Here is a 17,894-nt window from a genome sequence, read left to right as displayed (position 1 = left end):
CCTGTGGAATTTTCTCTCGGGAGGCATTTTTGCAAATAGAGAAACTGCTCATTAGGAGGAGACGGCCTGATTGTTGGAAAGGATGCCAGGAGCCGAATTCTGGGCTCCCACTCAGTGTGCTGAGTGCCACATCCCACACGCCCCACGCCCTCTCAAGCCCCAGGAGCTTGCAGGGCTTAAGTGCGAGGAATGGAATACTGGCCTCCAACGGCTCTGAGGAGAGGCAGGAGGCCGTTGAGCCCGGCCTGCTGCTGGGGAGCCCGACCTCCGGCACCTGGGCAGAGCTGCATCCTCCTGCCTGAGCCTGAATCTTTGGGGAAGGTGCTCTCCAGCTGAAGCTGAAGCTGGGCTTACAGCAGGAACCACTCAAAGTAACCAGTTTTGATAGAAACCTTAAAACATCGCGGATGCCTTCTCCAGCTTTCTTTCTTTCTTTTAAAGATTTTGTTTATTTGACTGACAGAGATCACAAGTAGGCAGAGAGAGAGGGGGCGGGGAAGCAGGCTCCCTGCTGAGCAGAGAGCCTGATGCTGATGCCATCGATGCTGATGCCAGGCTGGATCCGAGGACCCTGGGATCATGACCTGAGCCGAAGGCAGAGGCTTTAACCCACTGAGCCACCCAGGTGCCCCTTTCTCCAGCTTTCTTAAAAAGAGGATCTTGAACAGAATTTAAGTGCCGAAGGGTGACCCCACATTCCCTTCTGTGGCATGGCCATGATTTGGTGGTGCCCGTGGACATAGCTCTTTGCTTGGACACCAAATGGCCCTAACCTCCCCGGCTTTGGGGAAATTCACTGGTCTGATTTTATGTTTATTCTTTTGTTTCTTCCTGACACTTTCACTGTGAATCTGTATTACTACAAAACAGGCAAGTGTCTCGAGCCACCGTCTACTTTATTCCCTCTGAACTTTCTCCAATATTCTCAGATTGGAAACACAGTCGTTAGCCTTGTAACTTGCATACAAAGCAAGAGTCAGTAGGCCTGGACTGGGGAAAGGCTGAAGAGCTCTACTCTGAATTAAGGAATTGAACTCTAAGACATTTTTGACTGTCCAGACGACTTCTGTGTTATCTTTCCAGTCCTTGACTGGGCCCAGTTTACACAAATTGACCTCCAGAGGACAAGAGCATGCATAATCTGTGCAAAAGATCTTTGCCAAGGTCAATTAAGTCAGAAGAAAATATTATCTGTACTGAGTTAATTTTAGCTCAAAAATGGCCAAACATACACACACACCTACACCTACACCACACACACAGCAATGAAAGACAAAGCCACAAAACGGACCCACCCACTTTTTCACTTTTAGATCTCTGCATCCCAAACAGTTTTCTATGGGTAAATAATCCAAATCATAACATTTTCAAGTTGGAAAGAACTTTCAAAGTCCTTCAGTTTTGCTCCCCATTTCAGTTCAGAATCTCTATCCCTCCTGGGCAGATGGGCACTTTTTGCCCCTTTTGCCTTGTGCTAGTAACACGGAGCTCAGAGCTTTTTGAAGTCCAGCGGGAAGTAACAGCGCTATACCCCCACCTTGTCTGATCTGCGTTCTGTGAGCAGGTGTTAGGTTTCTGGTCCTGTTTTAATGCAGCTGCTCTTTGTGGGTGATGGGGAAGTGTGCACCTGTGTGAAGGAGGGGGTAGATCTCCCCACTCTGTAGAGGATGGATGTTTCTGCTGTCATTCACCTCGGAAACAGGTAGGTCCTGAGACAGAAACTGCAAAGGCTAGCTTGGCTCAAGAGGGAACTTCTGTTTCTCTGAGACTTATTTTGGGCCTGAACTTGAGACATTTTCGAGTTCTTGAATCCATCTGGGTGGCAACAGGGCTGATGGACATTGTCTCAGGGAAGAAGGCAGGTAGGCATCCTGTAGGGAACATAAAGGGAAGATGAGTGAGTCACGTCTTAACACTGATACGACTTGATTCACGTTAGTCCTTGCTTATTCCCTGCCCCCCTCCCCCCGCCCCGGCATCCTTAAGCCTTTGGAAATGTCCGGCCTAAGTGTTCCAGCCTGGTCCGGCTGTGTAATGGCATTCAGAGTTGCTGGCCAGTGTCCATTTGCCTAGAATGTTAGAGGGGAAAGATGTCCCCTGAGACCACCATGGGTTTGGGGGAGTACCAAGGGGCCCTTAAATAAGAATGCTGGGGAACATGAGCTGGGCCCCAGAGTCCCACCTACTCCTCTCCATGTGCTGATTCACCCATCACTGCCATCCTTTTATTAAGAAAACCGCCAGATTTCCTACAAAAGTAATCCCTTAAATTGGCCTGAAATCTGCCTCCCGGTAACATTCAACCACAGGACTTAGTCTTCTCTTCCTGAACCGCAGAGAACAACCATCATAATCATTCACCTTCACGGAGTACTTACTCTGGGCTGAGCACTTTCCTGAACACTGTACTGTGTCTCATTTATATTATGATCCCATTTTATAGAAGAAAAAATTGAGGCTGAGGGAGGCCAAATATATGTGCTGCCGAAGCGAGCACAGAGGGAGGCCAAATAATCTGCCCTAGGGCCTGATCCCAAATAAAAGGGAGGATTTGAACACAGGCAGTTTGATGTCAGAGCCCACCTTCTTGAATTCTTAGAAATTCAGCTTGTATTGTACCTTTGACACCCATCCCCTCCCCACCCCGAGATCTGCAGCCTGTGATCTCCCCTCCCCATGTCCCCAGGCCTCTTTCCTTCCAGGCTACATCCCTCCCCAACCCACCTCCCTTGCCATTCTCCCTGGGCCACTTCTACTCCTCCTGACCGAGGTCTGGGACAATGCGAAGACTTCAAAACCCAAGTCCGTCTGACCCTCGTGACTTGTCCCACTTTGACCTCCAGCACAGCCTTCAGGCTGAAGCCTCCAGAAACACCGTTTTAGCAGCATTTCCCCTCAGGAGGCTGTATTTTTCCTGTCTGTCCTCAACGTTTTTTTGGCCAGAACAACAGGCTCAGTTTTCCCTTCTGATAAATCTGGTCACTCTCACTATGGGGCTTTGAGTAAAACAGGAGCTGCCGGCTCCATGCAGCCCTCATTTCAAAAAAATGTGGGTTCACTCCGGCTGCTATTCCAGAGGTCTGGTTTCTTTCCCCACACACAGTGGTTTTAAGGAAGAGGGAAGAGATTATGACAGCATACTGGCAGGGGAAAGATGCTAGCAGAGAAGACACACCTGGGCACTCTTCGTTCCCCTCAATTCCCCAGACACTGGCCCTTCTAGAAGCCCTGTGGAAAGGACAGTCCTTGGCCACATAAGATTGGAAAATACAGCTTTACCAGCTCCCCTCCTGGAGCTCAGCATAGCCAACATCTGAAGTGCTGGTGGTAAGGGAGCCTAACTGCTTTTGTTTAATTCAGTTCTCCCATTTAAAAATGCAGCCTAGGACAACTTTGGAAAACAATAAAGCAGAACGGAAGTGGCAAAAGGCACCTGACGGCCTAACATATTCCTCAGGTTTGAGTTGGCCTTTGCAGTGCTTAAATTTGCTTTACATTAGTTGCTAGCACTTAACAGTTGGGATATTTCTCATAATAATCCGGATTTGGGTGTTCTTGGAAAATCAGAAGATCTGGAAACACTGGCCCACATTCTTGCATGGCAAGGGTCAGCAGGACACAAGTCTGAGGTCTTTGGCTTGTCTTTGGCTCTCCGGAGCCCCTGCCTTCCCTCTGGCAACACAGCCATCCTCCTGCTTTACCCCTTTATGATACCTGCCTGGCATAGAAGTCCTCCAGCTTGCCTTCTCTGCTGGGGAGATTTCCTTGGGTGAGAGTTGGCCTGCACTCCTGCGGGAGGCCCGCTCATCCATTCATTCATGCAACACGTGCTGATTAACTTCTGGATCCTGTGGATACAAGATGTATTCAACAGCCCCAGCCCTCTGGATTTTAGCGCTGGCGTTCTATCCCCGAAGGGCAGAATGAAGAGGGGGAGGGGTCGGGATGGGGAGAGGGAAGCTGGCAAAGTCAAGAACCTTGTTTCCTGATTTCCAGCCTCAGGCGCTTGCTAAAGGCGTCCCTGTTCTCCACTGCGGTCTCTACTGCCACTCTAGCAGCCACCGAGCCCCCGGCGAAGAAGTTACTAACATGCCCTGTGACTTACACCAGTTTCTACCTATCTCAGGGCTTCAGTTTCTCCAACTGTAGAACGAACGGGTTGGAATAGAAAACTATGCGCGACCCCTCCAGGGCTGGCACACAGGGGTGCTAAGGTTCCAAGATCTTGGAATGTCTGACCGGGCCATTCCGGAGCTGTTCCACTGAATTCCAAGCAGCCCCTCTCCCTCCTGTTCTCCGCCCGGGACGGCCGGGAGGGGGCCGGAGCCAGGGAGCCAGAGGGCCGACCGGGCCTGGGCTTCCCGCCCGGGGGGCGGAGCCGCTGCTCCCCGTCCCGCCCCTCCACCTGGGGTTCTGCCCCGGCAGATGTTACAACTTTTTCGCATTCTCTCCCGCGGTGTCCCCTCCCGTCCCCAGGCCCGCCCAACCCGTGCCTCCCTCCCCTTCCCCGCTGGGGTCCTGCCCGCCTCCCTGCGGGGAGCCCGACTGTTCTCAGGACTCGGGCGGGGCGAGAGGCAGGGCCGGGGGCTGGAGGGTCGGGAGGAGGAGGAAAGGAAAGCAGAGGCGAGAGAAATTAGGAGGCGGGAGAAATCGAGGGCTAATAGGAAGGGGAGAGTCAGAGGATGGTGGAGAGCACTTTTTGGAAGCAGCCACGCCGCGTCTCAGGCTGGCCCGGCTGAGCTGGGAAAGAGGGAGCGAGGGCGGTGCAGGGCGGGCGCGCGGGCGGCGGGAGGCAGCTCTGCGCGGGCCTGACCTCCCCAGAGCGCCCCGCTGCGGCCGCGCAGGTCCCCCCTCCGGTCCTGATCCAACTTCTGGGCTGCCCCCGGGGCCGCTGAACGATCTCGCAGCGTCCAGGCGGGCCAGCCGGCCGTTGTGCGGGCCGTGCGCCCTGGGCGCGCGAGGCGGTGAGGCCCCGGGAACCCTGTGCGCCGGGACGCGCGGGCCGGCATGGCGATGCACGCCCTCACTGGCTTCTCGCTGGTCAGCCTGCTCAGCTTCGGCTACCTGTCCTGGGACTGGGCCAAGCCGAGTCTGGTGGCTGACGGGCCTGGGGAGGCCGGTGTGGAGCAGCCTACGGCCGCTCCACCCCAGCCTCCCCATATCATCTTCATCCTCACCGACGACCAGGGCTACCACGACGTGGGCTACCACGGCTCCGATATCGAGACCCCTACACTGGACCGGCTGGCAGCTGAGGGTGTCAAGCTGGAGAATTATTATATTCAGCCCATCTGCACGCCTTCGCGGAGCCAACTTCTCACTGGCAGGTAGGTATGCCCCAGGCTGCTGGGACTGGCCCCATGTGCCCCAAATAAATCCCGCCTGTCGATTTCCTCTGCATTCCCAGAAGCCCCCCTACCCCCAACCCCTCTGGGACCTGGGAAACCAGGACTCCGCCAATTCTATCTCCAGTTGCCTTGTGTGATCATTAGTTAAGTCCTTTGCCCTCTCTGGGCCTCAGTTTCTCCAACTGTACACTGAATGGATGGGATCATCTTTGAGGTCTCCTCCTTCTGATGTTCTAGGACACACACTGTACACCATGCGAAGGAGACACCTGGGCATCCCTTTGTGAGAGGCACACAGCAGTCTCTGACGCTTAGGTTTTAACCCTGCTTCTAATTACAGACCCGGAGACCATGAGCAAATCATTCAGCTTCTCTAAGCTTCTGCTTCCTTCTCTGTCCATAAACAGAGTGGAGGGCAGTGTTTATCCTGAAGAAGGCGAGGATGAGATGAATTGTATGTATCCTGCTTGGCTATAATAAATGGCAGCTTCTAGGTCACCGGAGGGATCAGGGTTCCCAAACCGAGGGCTGCATGGAAAGGAAACCAAGGAACGTGTAGCGGGGGCAGAAAGACACACACAGGATGCTTTGACCTGTGACTAGTTCCTTCACTTCTCCAAACCTCTGTTTTTTCATCTGCGAAATCCTCCTAAGTTGGCTGGGAGCCCCCAGGAGACGTGCTGCTTTCTCCATAAGGAGTTGTCCACAGGCAAGGCGGCTGGATTACAGGATTAAAAGAGCAGGGTAACAGGAGGTGGGGGTGTGGAAGGCAAACTCTGGCCACTTAGGAGAAAATCCTTTGGCAAGACTGAAGCTAATCCTCCTTGGATAGGGTCCAAGTCATGCCTTCTCCAAAGTTCTCCCCAAAAGCCATTAGTGTGATCTCAGGAACCAGAGCCTTGCTCTCCCTGTTTCCCTGGGTGGGAGAAACTGAGGCATGGAGTCGGGGATGGGGGGGCCAACTCATGCCTCTGCCCAACTTCGGGGTCGGTGGGAGAGGGGGCTGAGCGGCCAGGTGGTTGGCAGGGGTCCCAGAGCTGGGAGTCGAATAGGTCCCTTTTCTTCCTCCGCTCCCAGCGCAGCATTCAGCTCCAGGAACAGAGAGGGAGGGAGATAGAACGGGGAAGTGTGGAAGAGGGGCTGGTGTATGTATTATGGGTTGGGGCGTCAGTAGTGTTGGCGAGGGCCAAATGTGGACTAACCTCCAGCAGGGGAAAAAGAACCTGCATCTCCAAGAATTGTGCACAAGCTAGCATTTCTCTCTCGAGAGGTGACTTTCGGTTGAAGCAGGGGAATGAGCAGCCGGCAGGGCTGGGTTCCAACCCCCTGATCTGGGAAGTTAGCTGAGCGTGGCTGGGCAGCGTCTGCCCTCCGCCCCCTGCAGCTGGCTCCATCTGACTGATGCTGACGACTCTCATTAGTGTTTGTTAAGGCATCCAGTCGTGCTCTGCAATGCTGGAGAGAGTCAGTGTTTCTCATGTTACCCCCTTGCAGCCGGGCTTCGGTGACCCATAGCTGGTCCGCCCACTTTACAAACAGGTCCTCCGAGGTACCCAGCCCTGTGATGAGGCCCCACCACCGCTTGGCCCTGGGGTACTTCCCATATTAAATGGAATCATTCATTAGCTTGATTGGGGGCTGCAGAGCCAGCATCACCGAGAGGATTTGAGCACAAGCTGTGTAGACCTGGGTTCCAAGCTCGGAGCCCCTGCTGGCTAGCCGTCTGCAGTTGGGCCCGTGCTGTACTTTTGAGAGCCTTAGTTTCATTAGCTGTGGAATGGGGATAGTAATAGTCTTCCCTGTAGCTTTTAATGAAGTTTAAATGAAATAATATATGTGGTGTAGAGACAAATATAAAAATGGCAACAGTAGCTAGTGATACTAAGGATGAGAGCTCTAAGTTAAGGAAACCAAAAATAGGAGAGCCCCCCCCCCCCCCCCGCCGCCCCAGGCCTGGGTTAAAGGAGTCAGGTTGTCAGGTCTTGGCTTAACTAGGATTCCTCTGGGGTGAGAAAAAGCTGTGGGATTCTAAGACTCTTGTGAAGTTCTAGCCTTCTTATTTACTCTGGGCTTTTAAGACCTGAGTAAAGGCTGGACACCACAAGCAGATCACATGGGGACCTTGACCGCAGAAGGGATTTGAATGAATAGATGAGGAATGCAGGATTCTGCTAACCCATTTGCTCCTGCCTCAGAGCGTCAGCTTGGGTGAGTGACCCAGATCCAGGGGCCACATGAATGTATAGGCAGGCACGTGAGAACTGGTCTCATAAAATTTGGGAACTGGAGGGTTTTCAGAGACCTGCCATCCTACCCAGCTCACCCGTCTATGTGAGCTCACTGAGGCCACCATGGGGGAAGAGACGTGGCAGCTGAGTTTGCTGGAGACAAGTCTGGGTTTGGACTCTGCTTGGACTTATGTTCAAGTCCTGGTTTTGCCCCTGACCCCTGAGTGACCTTGAGCAAGGCCCTTCCCCTCCTCTGGATATGGGGTTTCTGTTTGTTTGTTTGTCTTTTTTTTTTTTTTTTTTTTTTTAAGATTTTATTTATTTATGAGAGAGAGAGAGCGCACGAACTGGCGAGGGCCAGGGCCGGAGGGAGAAGGAGAGGGACTAGCAGACCCCCTGCTGAGTGTGGAGCCTGATGCAAGGCTCCACTCCTCGCTCCATCCCTGGGTCCTGAGATCATGACCTGAGTGAAAGTCAGACGCTTAACCAACTGAGCCACCCAGGTGCTCCTGGACCTGTGTTTTTTTTTTTTTTTTTTTAATTTTTAAAGATTTTATTTATTTATTCGACAGAGAGAGATCACAAGTAGGCAGAGAGGCAGGCAGAGAGAGAGAGAGGAGGAAGCAGGCTCCCTGCGGAGCAGAGAGCCTGATGCGGGACTCGATCCCAGGACCCTGAGATCATGACCTGAGCCGAAGGCAGCAGCTTAACCCACTGAGCCACCCAGGCGCCCTGGACCTGTGTTTTTAAAGACAGAATAAATACACTAGAAATTGACTTCGATCCCTTCTGCCTCTAAAATCCTGAGTGCCTGCCTGCCTTCCTTCCTTCCTTCTTTCCTTCCAGACGTAATTGAGGATTGTTTAAACATCACCTGAATGCCGGGAATACAAAGTTGAGTAAAGGACAGCCCCATTACATACCACTGGACCCACGATCACGTACAACTAAGCAGAACCCAATGGCCACATAGGATGATGATCATGTGTACTAAATGTTAACCCAGAAACAAAAGTGACTCATTCTTTGAAAGAACTTAGGAATTCTGAAGTCTCTGAAGACCCCTGGGATTTAGATCCCCACTCCAGTTACTAATTGTTTGAATCACTTGGCAAATGACTTAACTTACTGAGCCTCAGTTTCCTTATTTGGAAAATGGGAATAATAATGACACGCATACACTCCCTAGGTTAGTGGGGAGTTGGTGAGATGCTTAGTATAAGGGGCTTAGCACAATGCCGAGCACAGAGAGAGGACTTGGTATTAGTTATTATTATTTTTTTTTGTCATGATTAACCTGGGTTCGACTCTTAACTCCCCCACCTTCCTGGCTGCGTGATCCTGGATGAGTGGTTGAACCATTCCAAGCTTCAGGCTCCTCATCTGTCAAACAATAAATAATCAGCTTCTATTGATTTTGAGGATTTTGAGGATTCTGTTGAGACAACGCATTTGGAGTGCTTTTTGCATGCCTATTACTGTGCATTTGCTGGAAGTGCTGGGAGCAGAGCTCCCCTCAGGGAGGGCACTGGAGTGGTGGTTTGTAGCTTCCTTGTGCCTTCCATACGCTGTCCTCTTCCCACCAGGTACCAGATCCACACCGGACTTCAACACTCCATCATCCGCCCTCGGCAGCCTAACTGCCTGCCCCTGGACCAGGTGACGCTGCCCCAGAAGCTGCAGGAGGCAGGCTACTCCACCCACATGGTGGGCAAGTGGCACCTGGGCTTCTACCGGAAGGAGTGCCTGCCCACCCGCCGGGGCTTCGACACCTTCCTGGGCTCGCTCACCGGCAACGTGGACTACTACACCTACGACAACTGTGACGGGCCCGGGGTGTGTGGCTTTGACCTGCACGAGGGCGAGAGCGTTGCCTGGGGGCTCAGCGGCCAGTACTCCACCATGCTCTACGCCCAGCGGGTCAGCCACATCCTCGCTAGCCACAGCCCCCGGCGGCCCCTCTTCCTCTACGTGGCCTTCCAGGCCGTGCACACGCCCTTGCAGTCCCCTCGCGAGTACCTGTACCGCTACCGCGGCATGGGCAATGTGGCCCGGCGCAAGTATGCGGCCATGGTAACCTGCATGGATGAGGCCGTGCGCAACATCACCGGGGCCCTCAAGCGCTACGGTTTCTACAACAACAGCGTCATCATCTTCTCTAGCGACAACGGCGGCCAGACCTTCTCCGGGGGTAGCAACTGGCCGCTGCGAGGACGCAAGGGCACTTACTGGGAAGGGGGTGTGCGTGGCCTTGGCTTCGTCCACAGCCCCCTGCTCAAGCGAAAGCGCCGGACAAGCCGGGCGCTGGTGCACATCACTGACTGGTACCCGACCCTGGTGGGTCTGGCAGGTGGCACTGCCTCGGCGGCGGATGGGCTAGATGGCTATGATGTGTGGCCCACCATCAGTGAGGGCCGGGCCTCGCCGCGCACAGAGATCCTGCACAATATCGACCCCCTCTACAACCATGCCCGGCATGGCTCCCTGGAGGCTGGCTTTGGCATCTGGAACACAGCTGTGCAGGCTGCCATCCGCGTGGGTGAGTGGAAGCTGCTCACAGGGGACCCTGGCTATGGGGATTGGATCCCACCGCAGACGCTGGCCGCCTTTCCCGGCAGCTGGTGGAACCTCGAGCGCATGGCCAGTGCCCGCCAGGCGGTGTGGCTCTTCAACATCAGCGCTGACCCCTACGAACGGGAGGACCTGGCTGGCCAACGGCCCGATGTGGTCCGTGCCCTTCTGGCCCGTCTGGTGGACTATAACCGCACAGCCATCCCTGTGCGCTACCCAGCTGAGAATCCGCGGGCCCATCCCGACTTTAATGGGGGTGCTTGGGGGCCCTGGGCCAGTGATGAGGAAGAAGAGGAAGAGGAGGAGGAGGAAGGCAGGGCTCGAAGCTTCTCCCGAGGGCGCCGCAAGAAAAAATGCAAGATTTGCAAGCTTCGATCCTTTTTTCGTAAACTCAACACCAGGCTGATGTCCCAGCGGATCTGATGGGGGGACGTCATGATCTCTGTCCCCCTAGATGTACTTACCCAATCAGGCCTGGCCCTGCCCCTCCCCACCAAGGGGCCTGAGGTCAAATTCCCACCTGTAGGGAAATGGGGAGCAGAGAGTTCCTCCATTGAAGGGTGGGGAGCTTGGCCTGGGGGAGAATAAACTAGACACGGTTGCCTGGATTCCAGTCCCACCTCTCCATTGACTTGCTCTGTGACCTCAAGTGGCCTGCGTGAGCTCTCAAGGCCTCCGTGTCTTACTAGGTGAAAGAGCTGTAATGACTTGGTGGCTCCGTGGAGTGAACCTGGCGCCTGGGGCCATGATGGAGTTCCCGTTGACCTTGCCACCTCCCAGCTCTTCGATGACCTTGCCCTTGAAGCCTGCACCTCTGGGATACTGCTTGGGTGAGGGGCCACATGGAGGCGTCTCTAGGCCTGGACCCTCGCTGAGGCATGGTGGTCGGGCCAGAGTGCTGAGGGCGGAAGTGGAGGGATAGCGGCTGACTTTCCTGGTCCTCCCATGGTTTGGGCCAATCTCGAGGCCAGACAAGTGCTGGGAGCTATGGGAGAAAGCTCTCCTTCTGGCCCCTAGCACCCAGAGGACAGACTGGGCTGTTAGCTACAGCAGGATCAAGGGTGATGGGAACAGCTGTGAAAAGAGCTCCGAACTAACAATCAGGACACTGGGTGCTGCTTTGACCTTGGACCCAACCCTTCCCCTTTGGGCCTTGATTTCCCCATCTGCAAATGGGGTTGTTAGCCCTAGCTCCGCCTACCTCAAAGGGCTATAGAGATATACTGGCCAAGGTAATGGTTGTGGAGGAGCCCATGAACTTGATTAAAATGCAGTCACATGGACGCCAAGGCCGCAGGGCTGTCTGTGAGCACCGGTGTGGGTGTGTGCTTCCTGAGGGCAAGTAGAAGCTCACCACTGACCGAGTCTGTGGGAGAGGAGGTAGACAGGCTGGTGGGGAAGCAGAATGTACGAGTTTTGGCCCAGCCTTGCCACAGGCCCACCGGGCGACCTCTGGCAAATCCCAGAGCCTCTCTGGGCCTCAGTGTCCCCCTGTGTACAATGGATGATTTAAGAGCTCTTCCGACTTGGTCGTTCCAGGGACCCCTGTACGTGTGTGCTGGGGAGCATGGGCTGAGTGGCGGGAAGAGGGGCCTAGGGGGCTCAGAGCCTGCTTGCTGCAGAGCGTGCCTCTATCCGCACATTGCGTTCTGCATATCTCCCTTCAGGTTCCAGTCGGTGCAGCGTGTGTAGGCGAAAGCCCTGCTGTGAATTTTGAAAATAGTTATTTTTGTCACTGGCAAAGGAGGCCTGTTAGGACTCGTCAGCTTGTGGATGAGCAGGACGGGCGGGGCGGGGTGGGCTGGGTGCGGTGCAGTGGAGGGGGTTTGGGGACGGGTTCCAGAGTGCATCCCCTCTGCAGAGCTAGCTGAGCCCAGCAGCGAGCGTCTAGCCTGGGGCTGCAGGGCCGAGGTGACGGACCATAGCCTGGGCCCCTTCCTCTGCCCCCAGCGGGATCTTTCTCTGTCTCTAGGAGGTTGATGCCTACGCTGTGCAGGACAGAGCACAGGGGCCGGGACTGGCTGAGGCCTCTGGGTTCCGGCCACCGCCAGCGCTTCTGCCTGCTCAGGAGGGAGACTGAAGAAGTCGTCCACTGGGATGGTGTCCTGGGCCCAGCATATCCCACAGATGGGTTGGTCAGAGTCTGCCCGTTCTCCAGGACACACCAGCTCCACTGGGTGCTTCCCCAGCTGTAGGGCTGTGCCCTTCCAGAATGGTGTGGCTCCAGGGCTCTCCTGCAGCTCCCGGCTCCCACCAGTTCGCTGGAGGCCTCTCCTAAGACTACCCTTAGGTGGCCTAACTTTGAGCTGCAGCCCTGCTTCTTTTCCTGGGCCTCCATCCGTTGGGGCCATGAGAGCAGGACCATAAAAAACCCTTTCTGCACCTCCCTGGACACCACAGCCTACCCCCTGTGGCTAACCTGGCCTTCAACAGAGTCCAGCTGGGCCTTGAGGCTGCCCCGGGGAGGAAGCTCTGCAGCATCTCAAACCCAGCCTAGAGCTGGCCTGGCCCAGAGTCCTGCATAACCCAGAACCCAGCAGACAGCCCAGGAGCCCCACTGAAGCTTCAGCCTGCAACCTGGTCCACAGTCCGGCTGTCCCCAAGCCTGCCTACCCAGGGCCGAGATGGGTGGAAGGGACTGGGATAAGGAGCCTCCAGGATTAGGGCCTTGGGAGGAAAGGCTCAGCCTCCTTGTCGTGGTTTCTGTTTTGTCCAGCGGACAGTGTGGCTTTTGGCCCCTGAGATTCTCCTCCAGGCAGAGCACCTGGCTCTGGACTCTGCATCAGGCCCCTGACTGCTACTGCTGAACAGATGCTCATACACCTATGGTAGGGAGGAGTGGGTGGAAGGGTGGACCAGAGGCAGCTCTGGCCCCTTGGGTCACTGATCTGAGAGAATGGAGCCTAGAGATGCCAGACAGACCCTCAGTTTCCCCTAGAGATGCCAGACAGACCCTCGGTTTCCCCCTTGGCTGGATCAGATGGCAGCACATCTCCCAGCAAGCCAGGTTAGAGCCAGGGATGGCCCTATCCTAGCTAGGCCCTGCCTGTGGAGTCTTGAGCAGACGTGACCAGTCCCCTAGGAACCAGGAGGGAGCCCCGGACATGGCTAGACAGCAGGGCTCTGAGATCCACCCTGGACCTTGGCAGTGTTTCTTCCTCTCACTTGGTACCGACTAGCTACCCTGGGCTTCAGGCAAGCAGCCCGGCAGCAGCAGGAAGGGAGTAGGCAGAGCAGGGTAAGGGAAGGAGCACTGTTCCAGGAGTCCGGAATTCTGGATTATGTCCTGACTCCGGTCCTGACTTCTGCTACTGAGGGAGGGCCATTTCCTGTCTCTGGGCCTTGGTCTCCATCTGGGCTCTGTCAGGGCCCCTCCAGTCCTCATGCAGGCCAAAGAACATAGGACGGAGGTGCAAAAGTCACCCAGACCCTACACGGGCAAGTCCTGTCGCATCTCTGCAAAATAGGCGGTGACCGAACCCATCCCACAGATATGTGTTGTGAGGCATAAATTGTACAGTATGCTTAGCACTGGGCCTGGCTCTAAACAGAAATAACTATTTTTCATATTTTTGGAGTCAGCGAGGGAACATCTTGTCCCCATATTTCTTAGGAGGAAATGGAGGCCCCAGTGGGAAAAAGACCTGCCATAAGTATTCCTAACCAACAGTCGGACTTGAACTTGAGTCCTCTAACTGCAGGCTGTGTCTTCTAACTGCCATGGCCCTCTGTCCCCTGGCTCCCTGCTTCCCTCTGCTCTGCAAGCAGTGCCTCCTACGGGGGACCCTGCAGGGGACAGTGCTGGCCCCTGCCCCCCGACTTCTCTCCCAAGTGTAAGCCTGGCTTTACTTGCTGCCATTCATGAACCAAATGGCCCTCCACCTAGACAGACCCCCTGCAGGATCATTTCTCCCTTGGCCCACTTTCCACCGATTCTGCCCCCCACGCTCACTGCCCTTAGTGGGACAGGCCTCGTGGGGACCCTTCCGATGGCATGTTCTCTGTGGTACCCTGCCCAGACCCTGTAGGACCCTGAGGCACTTGGGTGTGTGTGTGCGAGTGTGTACATGTGGGCTGTGCAAGGTGGGATGTGAGTGGGCTGGCACAATGCTTCCCAAGCTCTGATTCCCCCTGTACCCCCCACCGCTGCCATGGCCCAGGAACTTGGTCCTGGCCCTAGTTCTTTTCTTTTCCATCCCATCGATGGGGTATAGCTTGTGTTCCCGTTCCCTCTCTTAGCATGCTGGGGCTGTGCTCAGCGACCTCTGGGGCTCCCGCCCCCAGCCACCAGCCTGTGGCGGGCAGGCCAGCTCTCGAGTACCACAGGCGTGTTGCAGATGGGCACACACGTGCTGGCTCGCATGCCTGCCATGGCCCTGGCAGGAACGGTCCCCCGCCATGCAATCGGCTCATTCTCTCCACATCCCAGAGGCAGGCCTGGCTCCTTACTGCCCGCCACCACCAGGCAGAGCTGCCAGGCTTGTGGGCACAGGGGAGGCAGTGAATTAGCTGTCGTGGGGGGCAACAGTCAAATCCAGGATGGGGCGGGAGGGCCCGTCCAAGGCAGTGCCCATACCCTGAGCTAAGCTCTCCAAGATTCCAAGCGGGTGTGTGCGTAAGAGAGAGTTGCCAAGGAGACCTTTGGGTCTTCTCCCTCCTCTCCAGCCATCTCTCTGGCACCAGGTCCTGCGTGTCGTGCCGTGTCCCACCTTCCTGCACGGGGTCTGGGCTGGGGAGGACAAGAGGAGGCAGGAGGGAGAGAGGGATAAATAAAGGGGCGGGGGAAGGCACTGGAAGGATAGGGAGGATTGAGAAGAAAGCACTTTGGGGAAGGAGGAAAGTGGGGTAAAGGTGGGAAAGAGAAAGGAGAGGAGGAAGAGGAGTGAAAAAGAAGACAGAGGTAGGAAAGGGTGACCAAGAGGGGTGGGGGGCGGGATGGAGTGGTGCAGGGCTAGGTCGCCCTTGCTCTCTGAAGTCACACAGGTCACCTCCATGGTTGCTGTCAGAAACAGGGAGGGAGCTGGCCATGAGCCTCTGACCCTCTTGTCCCCCTAGATCTTCCAGTGACCTGAGGGCAAGACCTCCAGACAGGTGTTCTGCATTCTACCTGCTTCTCTTCACCAGTGGGGGGCTGGGGCTGGGGCCCCGAGCCCAGGAACTGGATGGTCAGGCCAGCTCCCAGCTGAGCAGAACTTTCACCTCCTTTGTCTGGAACTTCAGACTCCCATTCATATAGCCACAGGGACCCGTTTGCCATTTGTTTAATGTATTAACTTCTAAAGCCTCATTAAGTGAGCTGAGAGGTCTCTGAGCCCTCTCATCCCAGCCCCTGTCCTTTGTCCTACAGGCATTGCTTGGACCTGGCTGGGGCCAGGTGATGCTCAAACCAGGAACTCAACTCCAGTGGGACTGCAAAGTGCTAGGAGCAAAGACATGATACGTGCTTCCACGATTCAGACAGAGCAGAGTGAGGAGAGAAGGTTTCTTTCTGAGTCTCTTAATAGTAATAATTTCCCATCTCTGAGCATTTACAGAGTGTCAGCGGCTATGCTCATCTGCTCATCTCCTTCCTCCTTAAACAGCCCGGGAGATAGGGAATATTGCAGATGAGGAAACTGAGGCACAGAGAAGTTAGGCAACTCATCTAAAATCCCACAGCCTATAAATGGTGGAGCCCCTCTCCTCTCCCCTGGACAGTGACCGAGGTGGCCTCAGAGGTCACTAAGGTCTGTTGCAACACCTTCATGAATGGATGCCTCTCCCAGGAAGGGCTAGAGGGTCTGGGCGGGATGGTGGCCGTGCAGCCCTTCCCCCACTTCCCCTGCATCTGCCTCTCACCCCTGGCAGCCTCAGCTTTCCATGCCCAGCCCGCTCCCACCAGCTGTGCGGCCCCGAGCAAAGGCCTCTCTTCTCTGCCTCTGAATTGCAACGTTGGCGGCAGGAGCAGGAAGCATATTGTGCGCAGAAACAAAACGGAGTGGTTTTTCCTTTTTCTGAAGGTGGTAATGGTGCAATTAGTGGCTAAGCCATTACCCCTCCTCCCTAGCTCGCCTCCTCTCCCTCCCCTCGGCCTCCCTCCTGTTTCTCTCCTGGGAAGAAGTGGCTACGTCCTGAGTTGGAGAGCCAATCCCATCATTCTCTCCCACCCCTGATGCCCAGGGAGAGGGGCAGAATTGTGGGAGAGGGTAGCCAGACGTCTCCAGGGGCCCCAGGCCCCAAGGTAGTGAGTCAGGGACCCGCTAGGGTTGGGGATTACCAAGAAGTGGACAATATGTTCAGCAAGTGAGGTGACCAGTAAGGCAATTGGAAGGTTCAGAGGGGTGGGTTAGCAGCTCCGAAGGTTGGGATCTTGGACCCTTTTATCTCACCTGGGCTCCTTGTGGGCAAATGCTGGCATGAGACCTCAGCCTGGTGGGCTGTGAAATGAGCTTGAGTGGAGGAGGTGGGTGTGAAATTCTGAGTCCAAGCGAGAGTGATGGGGGTGGTCATGGTCCCGCTTTAGACCTTCCTTTTCCTCTTCCAGAAACTAAAAAGAGGCCTCATGTTTACATACTTCCCAAAGGCTTCCACAGCCCTTAACCCACTCCCTCTTCACAGCCTTCCTCTGCAGTGGCAACTTTGTTCTGTTTTGCAGAAAAGGATGCCGGAGGATCAGAGAGGGGCAGTGACTTTCCCAGGGTCACACAGCTCACAAACCACAGAACTGGAGTTGAACTCAGATCCTTAAACTCCAACCACTTTCCTTCCAAACCACACCTCCCCCACCCCCAGGCTTGAGTGAGATCTTGGGGCCATGGATCTGGCTGCTGCCCTGAAGAGTTGAACTTGGCAGGGAAAAGGGGGAATGAGAAAGAGAGAATGAGGATTTCAGGGCAGGCCCATGGCCACTCCCCTCCATGCCAGGCCATGTTTCCCTCCGCACTGCCGCCTCCGCCTCTTTCACCTTGACTTGAAGCACAAGCAGAAACTGGGACATGAGCCCCAGGAGACCAGATCTCCATGGTCCCTCTGGGGGCATGGAATGGAGGAGAGGGGTGGGGGTGAGCGGGCCGGCAGGGCCGTTCCCTCCAGAATCCCAATGTCTCCTCTGCACTTGTCCCTCAAGCTAGAGCACCAGTGGGATGGACAAGGTGGCAGAGAACGAGAACACAATAAGGAAGACAGAGACAGAGGCAAAAAACAAAATACAGAGGGGAGCAGAGAGACAGTTACAGACTACAGTGATCCACTGGGAGAGAGATCCCAATGAATTAGCCATCGCTTCCTGTAAACCTTGGAACCCGGCTGTTGCCAGGGCAACGGGGCAATACCTGTCTCTCCAGAGGAGATGAAGTTGCCAGGGTAACTGCATCCTGTCTTTCCTGGGGACCATCCCAGAATGTGGCACCCACTGGACGTTACCATGGCAACTGCCTTTTTGCCCCACTTAATCCCATCCTGTCTGCTACAAGGGACCCACAGTTGGAGGTGGGGGAGGTGGGGAGAGAGACGATCACTTGTGGATTAAGTTTGTTCTTCTCCCCCTCCCCAGGCTCCTTGGTCAGTCCACCACCGTGGGGGTGCCGGGTCCACCCGCCCCTGGGCCCACACAGGCCTGCAGCATTGTGTGCGGCTAGGGCCAGGGCGTCCGGGAGCAGGTTTTGCAGTGGAAGGCAGGCAGGTGTTGGGGAGGCAGTTACCCGGGCAACGGGAACAGGGCGTTTCGGAGGTGGTTGCCATGGGGACCTGGATGCTGACGAAGGCTCGC

General features: G+C 55.5%; 1 protein-coding gene across 1 annotated transcript; it reads left to right on the top strand.

Moving 5' to 3' along the window:
- The first annotated feature begins 4,465 nt into the window (after positions 1-4,465).
- ARSI (arylsulfatase family member I) lies at positions 4,466-11,456 on the top strand. Its single transcript, XM_004737827.3, has 2 exons — positions 4,466-5,327; positions 9,163-11,456. The coding sequence occupies exons 1-2, from the start codon at positions 5,008-5,010 to the stop codon at positions 10,568-10,570; spliced, it is 1,728 nt and encodes a 575-aa protein (XP_004737884.1). The 5' UTR covers positions 4,466-5,007; the 3' UTR covers positions 10,571-11,456.
- Positions 11,457-17,894: the final 6,438 nt, after the last annotated feature.

The sequence above is a fragment of the Mustela putorius genome, unplaced genomic scaffold (assembly GCF_011764305.1).
Source record: "Mustela putorius furo isolate JIRA1106 unplaced genomic scaffold, ASM1176430v1.1 tig00000407_pilon_pilon_pilon, whole genome shotgun sequence".
NCBI lineage: Eukaryota > Metazoa > Chordata > Mammalia > Carnivora > Mustelidae > Mustela > Mustela putorius.
This window is presented reverse-complemented; position numbering and strand designations above follow the sequence as displayed.

What these genes read in the sequence shown, in the direction of transcription:
- ARSI (XM_004737827.3), top strand. Translation starts at nt 5,008, where the DNA reads ATGGCGATGCACGCCCTCACTGGCTTCTCGCTGGTCAGCCTGCTCAGC. An exon ending in AGCCAACTTCTCACTGGCAG is followed by an intron (nt 5,328 to 9,162) that starts GTAGGTATGCCC and finishes TCTTCCCACCAG; the next exon opens with GTACCAGATCCACACCGGAC.